General features: G+C 62.7%; 1 protein-coding gene across 1 annotated transcript in view; it reads right to left on the bottom strand.

Annotated features, from left to right (window-relative positions):
* Positions 1–5: 5 nt before the first annotated feature.
* Positions 6–7357, bottom strand: part of DCST2 (DC-STAMP domain containing 2) — a 10598-nt gene continuing 3246 nt past the window's right edge. Inside the window, 8 exon segments of the mRNA XM_078078594.1 lie at positions 6–204; positions 3946–4086; positions 4164–4257; positions 4573–4700; positions 5018–5148; positions 5771–5871; positions 5986–6153; positions 6863–7027. Coding sequence (XP_077934720.1) covers positions 6–204; positions 3946–4086; positions 4164–4257; positions 4573–4700; positions 5018–5148; positions 5771–5871; positions 5986–6153; positions 6863–7027 — 1127 coding nt within the window.

Here is a 7357-nt window from a genome sequence, read left to right as displayed (position 1 = left end):
TTCCTTTATTTTGGGGGTAGGTGGGAGGGATCAGGAGAGGGAGAGAAGAGACAGAGGCTGGGCTTCTGAAGCTGGAAGGGGACTGCTTTGGGGGCAGAGGATTCTTGAGGCCAAGGTGTGGTGGGAATCCTGAAAGACTGGGCCTCAGGTAGGGGCTGCTACCTGTGTGTCCTCTGCCGAGGCCCCTTCTCCTCATCCAGGTCACTAGTGAGGAGAGCAAGGGAGTGGCACGGTCCGCGGGGCTGTTGGCACAGGTGCATTCCTGCCCTGTCCAGATTTACCAACCTCCTCTGCTCCCGCGGCCCCACGGCATGCCAGCTCAGTGGCTGGAGAGCCCCCAGTTTTAGGCTCATGCTGAGGGACCAGTGGCCGGTCACTTGCCCAAGGTCACATGGCTGGTAAGGGCAGAACCATGGTATACCTACCAGATCAGGGGTCAAGCCTCCCCCAACCCCACGACCCTGCTTTAATTTCAGTGAGCCCTCAGGAACCTCTGAAAATAAAGCTTCACTTCCCCTCCGACCCCTCAGCTCATCGCTTCCCCCCCACCCCATTCACACCAGCATGTGCCCTCAGCTCATCGCTCCCCCCCGCCCCATTCACACCAGCATGTGCCCTCAGCTCATCCCTCCCTACTGCCCCATTCACACCAGCATGTGCCCTCAGCTCATCCCTCCCCACTGCCCCATTCACACCAGCATGTGCCCTCAGCTCATCCCTCCCCACTGCCCCATTCACACCAGCATGTGCCCTCCGCTCATCCCTCCCCACTGCCCCATTCACACCAGCATGTGCCCTCAGCTCATCGCTCCCCCCCGCCCCATTCACACCAGCATGTGCCCTCAGCTCATCGCTCCCCCCACCACCCCATTCACACCAGCATGTGCCCTCAGCTCATCGCTCCCCCCCGCCCCATTCACACCAGCATGTGCCCTCAGCTCATCGCTCCCCACTGCCCCATTCACACCAGCATGTGCCCTCAGCTCATCGCTCCCCCCCCACCCCATTCACACCAGCATGTGCCCTCAGCTCATCTCTCCCCCCCGCCCCATTCACACCAGCATGTGCCCTCAGCTCATCGCTCCCCCCCGCCCCATTCACACCAGCATGTGCCCTCAGCTCCTCGCTCCCCCCCACCCCATTCACACCAGCATGTGCCCTCCACTCATCCCTCCGCACTGCCCCATTCACACCAGCATGTGCCCTCAGCTCATCGCTCCCCCCCACCCCATTCACACCAGCATGTGCCCTCAGCTCATCCCTTCCCACTGCCCCATTCACACCAGCATGTGCCCTCAGCTCATCCCTCCCCCTCACCCCATTCACACCAGCATGTGCCCTCAGCTCATCCCTCCCCCCCGCCCCATTCACACCAGCATGTGCCCTCCGCTCATCCCTCCCCACTGCCCCATTCACACCAGCATGTGCCCTCCGCTCATCCCTCCCCCCCCGCCCCATTCACACCAGCATGTGCCCTCAGCTCATCACTCCCCACTGCCCCATTCACACCAGCATGTGCCCTCAGCTCATCCCTCCCCACTGCCCCATTCACACCAGCATGTGCCCTCAGCTCATCGCTCCCCCGCCCCATTCACACCAGCATGTGCCCTCCGCTCATCCCTCCCCACTGCCCCATTCACACCAGCATGTGCCCTCAGCTCATCGCTCCCCCCCGCCCCATTCACACCAGCATGTGCCCTCCGCTCATCCCTCCCCACTGCCCCATTCACACCAGCATGTGCCCTCAGCTCATCCCTCCCCACTGCCCCATTCACACCAGCATGTGCCCTCAGCTAATCCCTCCCCCCGCCCCATTCACACCAGCATGTGCCCACTGCAGTTTGTATGCAGGCCTTCCAAGTGGATGCTGCTTGTCTTTCTCAAACCCACTGGTACGTGGCATATTGTAAAGGCCCTGGCAGCTGCACCCCACCCCCTGGGGCCACAGCTGTCTCCCCAGATACCTGCCACACACCCCCACCTCTCTGGCCTTGTGATCCGATCCTTGACCTCCCTGGCCATAAAGCCCTCTGCCTCTGCTCCTACTGGGACACCCCGCCCCAACCTTGGCCACCCTCTGGATTTATCCCAGAATTTTCCGTGACCATGACCCATTCTGTGTCCCTCCTGGCCACTAACCCTGCTCTAACACCTCAGGGAGACAGAGACCCTGGACTTCCCCGGGTGTCAGCCCTCTTTCTGCCCCAAGGCCAGTCATATCAAACACTCTTACTGATGACACCCCAGTTCTCTCCCCATCTTGTCCTTCCCTCCATCCACCCAGAAGGAGACTTCAACCCTCGAGCCCTATTCATGGTGCCACTGTTCCCGAAGAAAGCTGCACCAGCACCGTTCCTGGAGTCAGCCGTGACAGGTCGTGGTTCGCCTGCCATCTGAGCCTTTCACGCCACCGGCCAGTCCCTCCACTCCCCAGCTAGCTGCTTCCCAGCCTCCCAAGGCAGGTGTTTTGCTCCCCCAGACCCACTCCTAGACACCTTTCTTCCACTCCCAGCCCCTTCTTCGCACTCCCAGCAGGAACCCCTTCCCTCTGACCCCCCAGGGAAAAGCATGGTGCCAGACTGGAAGGGGCTCACTCTGCTCAGAGGAACGCCACTCTCCCCAAGGACAGCCTGGCCACCTGTCCCAGACCCCATCCCTCGGGTGCCCCTCTTTCACCTCCCACAGGCCCAGCTCTCCCTCTCCTTGGGTGACCCTACATCTTTCGCACTGGCTCCCGGCAAGCTCTGCTTCTGCTGGGTGGCGCTAACCCCCTCCTCTTCACCAGCAAGCTTCCTTTTTTAACTCCAGCAGTTACATTTGCAAAGAGAATGATCAAGCTTCTCATGGCCGCGGCCGTGGTACTGAGCCACGTACTCTTTCTTTCTGAGTCTTGTCTACCCATCAGCCTTCAAACCATTACAGTCTGGTCTGGTTTGGGCTTGCCTGGGACCGCGAGAAATGTTCCCACAGCCACTCCAGTGACCTTTCAGCCGCCACACTCACTGGCCAGGCCTTGTCCCCCTCCTCCTCGGCCATCTCTCAGCATGACAGTGCTTGGCTCCCGCCTGCTCCAGCCTCGCTGGTTTGTGCCTGAGCCCCTCAGGGTCGCGCTGCTTCCCCTTCGCCTCTCCTGCCCTGTCATCACCCCCCTCTCCCCTACAGCCTGTAATAACTCAACCCTGGCACCGCAGGCCCAGAGCCCAGGCCTTTTGTAACTGGCCCCTGGGCATCTCCAGCTGGCTTCCCTACAGATCCCCCAAAGCTCTCCAACCGAGACATTCCTCTTTCCCCAGAACCTGTTCTTCCTCTCCACCAGCACCCCGCAGTCCCAAGCATACCCGGTCCCCCCCATCCTCAGCACCTCCGTCCTGAGGCCACACCAACTTCTCACTTCCTTCCTAGCTCACTGTCTTAGAAGACACTTAAGAATGTGTCCATTACCCGGGGATCTTCAGACGGCCGGTAGGGCACTCAGCTAGCTCCCACCCCTTGACTTCCCAGCTCATCTCCCAGCGCGCTCCGACTTCAGCGGACAGACACACACAGCCTCCCAAACAGCTCCCATTCTCCAGACTACCCCCGGCCCCCCCACCCCCGGAATGCTCTCCTCTGCCCCTCAGCCCAACGGACACCCAGGTTGCCCCCGAACCCACCTCTTCTTTCACCTGTTCCCTGAAGCCTTCATTAATTCAACCCCATCCCAAACCCGTCGTTCTGTCCACTGCCTGCCCTGGCCTGCTGCTCTCATGGACGGGGACCCCTGCGCGCTGCGATTACCCCCCCCACTTGGTGGGCTCCTCCAGGACAGGAGCTAGACGAATCTCCCTCCCTCCCTGCCCTCGCCCTGTCCCCAGCTCTAGCAGAGGGCCCGGCACCCCAGGAGCCCGTGCTACACGTGACAGACAGGCTCAGGCCTCCAGGCCCCACGTCCTGCTTTCCGCTCACCTGACCTCGGGGCTGGACTCCGAAGGGAGGGTCCTGCCCAGGGCCTCCTGCAGCTGCTGCCGCAGTAACCACTCCTGCTCCGGGGCCTTCCGCCGCGCGGCCGCCAGCCACAGCCGGGGGCCCTCCTCGTCACTGGAGTCCCTGCGGGAGCCTCCCGTCAGGTGGCAGCTCCCACGGCCCGCCCGGACTACGGCCACCCCCGCTCGCTGCAGACTCACAGCTCCAGGTCCAGGCCCCCCTGCTGGGAGAGGGGAGCCGCGCACACCGAGCACGTGTTGTCCAGGAGACGGAAGCAGGTAGAGCAGAAGAGGCCTGCGAAGCGCCAGGAGGGCAGGAGGGGCGGTTGAGCTAGCCCACCCAGCCACCGAGCTCCCCGCCACCAGCCCTGGGGGGACCGTCCTCGTGGAGGGGCAGGCCGCGGACCACCAGTTGCGACCACCAGGAGAATTAAGGCGAACACGGGGAAGAAGAGCTCCTCACGGTTCTCTGTACATGAGAACATGCGTAGTGATGAAGGGAGGGGCCCAAAAGGTGAGTTCCAGAAGTCCCCAGAGGAAGGACCACAGCCGACGGTCACACGCAAGCGTGGGGAGTCCCCGCAGGGAGAGGCCCACCCCAGGGTCTCACCTCGGCAGCCCGGGGTACTGCAGGACACAAAGTTCTCCGTGTCCTCCTGGTCGTGGGGCTGCCCACAGCCCAGACAGTGATCCTGGAGCTGCCGGAAGTGGCTGACCACCGGGCCCAGACAGGAGCACCTGGGAGGGGCCCCAGACGCTGAGCCGCCAGGGGACCCCACACCCAACACCACCCTCCAGCAGGGGCAGGCCTTCCTGCAGCCTGACCTCCAGCCCTCTGCCTGCAGCAGCTCTGCGTCCTGCCGGCCTGTCCCTCCACTCCCCACCGCCCGCAATTCTCTCCCCAAGTCTCCCTCTCCGTCCGTGGATCGCATGGAACGGGCACCCTCTTCAGCCAAACTTCTGGGCACTTAGGAAGGACAGTGATCCATTCTGACTTCCGGCTCTTTTTCTGTCCCCGCTTGCCCCCCTTCTCTAAGGGAGGACAGTGGGCTCACCGCCCGGCCAGCAGCTGAAGGACACTCGTGGGACCCTGGTCAGCTGCCCGCCGCCTCGCTGCTCGGTGCACGGTCGCCGGCAGACTGGTTCGGCGGCTCAGAAGTAGGTTGTAGAGGTAGGTGATCCTCTCCTGGTGGAGGTGGGGATCAGGGCTGGGATCCCCTCGACCCCATCTCATCTACCCGGAATGCCCTCTGCCACCATCCCCATTCCCTACCTTTGCCTGCTGTCCACACCTATGAATCCCTCCAGGCTTGGCTCAAATGCCCCTTCCTTTGGGAAGCCCCTGGGTTCCCCTAGGTGGGGTGACCTATTCTCTCCCCTAGGTGTTCATAGCACTTTATTCATTCCTTCATAAAAACACTTCGTAATTGTAATATCCTGTTAAAAGCCTGTCTGGCCTGCCTTGAGGCCGTGAGCCCCAGACTGTCTGCTTCAGCCTGGCGTCTGGGGGGTCCTACACTAGATGCTCAGGAAATGATTCGTGAATGAGCACAGCTGCTGAGTTTCCATTCACACCTCAACGTGCCAACATGGACTCCGTCCCCCGTGCTCTTAACAAAACTCTGGGGGCAAGCTCCCTCTCAGCAAACCCTGCCCCAAGAGGCACCATTCCCCAGCCCCATCTGGGGCCCAGAGACCGGCAGTCCGGGTAGTTCAGCCAGAGGAGGGAGGACTGGCTGTTGAGGACTCTAAGCTCCCCCAAACCAAGACAGACAGCGGCGGGCTCAGCGCCTGGCCTGGACGCTCACCTGCTCCCGCGATGGGTAGTAGGACGCACAGATGACCCTCCGCAGCCGACTGACGTAGCTGCCGGACAGCGTAACAAAGAAGCAGAGGCCGAGCAGAACGCCTGGGGCGCGGCAGGTGCCGTGAGTGCGCTCTGGGGGCGCAAGGCACCGGCCTGCTCCCCTCACGCCCTGACCGGCGCCTACCCCCACCCCGGCCTCAGGGGCGAGGTCGGTACCGATGACGCCGTAACCGGCGGTGCTGGGCTCCGAGGGGCGCAGCAGGCAGCGCCCGGACAAGATGCTGATGTTGCTTTGCTGCAGGACGTCAAACGCGGACACCAGGTCCCGGTAAATCTTCCCGGTGTAGCCAGCGCCCTCCACGGTTATGGACACTAACACGGGGCCTGGCACAAAGGCGGTCTGCGAGGGGCGCTGCCGGGGGCGGCACGGAGGGGTGGCCCGTCCCCCCGGCTGGGGGCCTCTGATGCCCCGGGACCTCACCAAGCCCCTGGCCCCCAGGACCCTCTCTGAGACGGCCTGGGTGGTCCGTGAGTCCATCGCCTGCCTCCACGACTGCCCGGAAGCGTTTGCTTTCAAGAGAGCCTTTGCTAATGTGTCCGGGGTCCAGCGTGTAGCAGGCGCTGGACTGACTGCCTTATGGATCGTGTTGGGCATTTCTGACTTTTTCTGTTGGACCTCTGGGACACAGGATGAGGTTAATTATATTCTGTGGTCTACGGCATGCTGGCAACGGCCGACCGGGCACTCCCACACGTGGTGTCACGTGCCCCTTAGAGCGACCCGGGGGGCTGCGGCCAGCATCCCAGCTCAGCTGAGGAGACTGAAGCTCTGGGGGCTCAGGAACGGCCCGAGGTACCACCTCGCAGAGGGCGTGGCTGGGGTGGAGCCAGTCCAAGTCCAGATCCCACAACTACTCTACGCTACAGCCATGACGTGGACACGGGGTCCCCCGCAGAGCAAAGCGTTGGAAGGGGCAAAATCAGGGGCTGATGAGTGAGAGTGACTTGGGGACCTCCAGGCGATCCCCCAGGACCCGGGAGGATGGGGAGGACGCCGGCCAAGGCGGCTGCTGCAGGAGCTTCAGGCACTCACTGCGGGCCACAATGTCCCCCTGCAGCTGGTACCGGGCCAGGTCGAGCACCCAGAAAACAGCGTAGTCCAGGAAGACGAGGACCAGCACAAGGAGGAGGTGCCGGGCAAGGCTGAAGATTGCCAGGGTATAAAAGATCTGCTCCCACCGGGACAGGAAGACGGAGCCTGGGGGGAGGGTGGTTAGGAGGATGCTACCCCACTCTCCCGGCGGGATGCCCCCTATTCCGAGCCCGAGCTTGTTTGTCCGTCTGGTGTGGAAGCTGTGAGGGCCTCTGGACAAGGGCGGGAAGGGGCTTCGAGGCTAGAGGATCCCTCCCTCCCGGCATCCCTGCCCCCCTGCCCCCCACACTGCGTCTCCATACTAGCGCGTTCACACTTCCGGCCTCACCCCCAAAACCCCACTTTCCTGGTTGGTGTCCACTCCACACCTATGCTTCCCTAAGTCGGGATGTCCAGGGCTCCCTTCTGTCTGTGTCTGGGGGCTGGGAGGCTCCC

This window comes from Halichoerus grypus, chromosome 7 (assembly GCF_964656455.1).
Source record: "Halichoerus grypus chromosome 7, mHalGry1.hap1.1, whole genome shotgun sequence".
Lineage (NCBI taxonomy): Eukaryota > Metazoa > Chordata > Mammalia > Carnivora > Phocidae > Halichoerus > Halichoerus grypus.
This window is presented reverse-complemented; position numbering and strand designations above follow the sequence as displayed.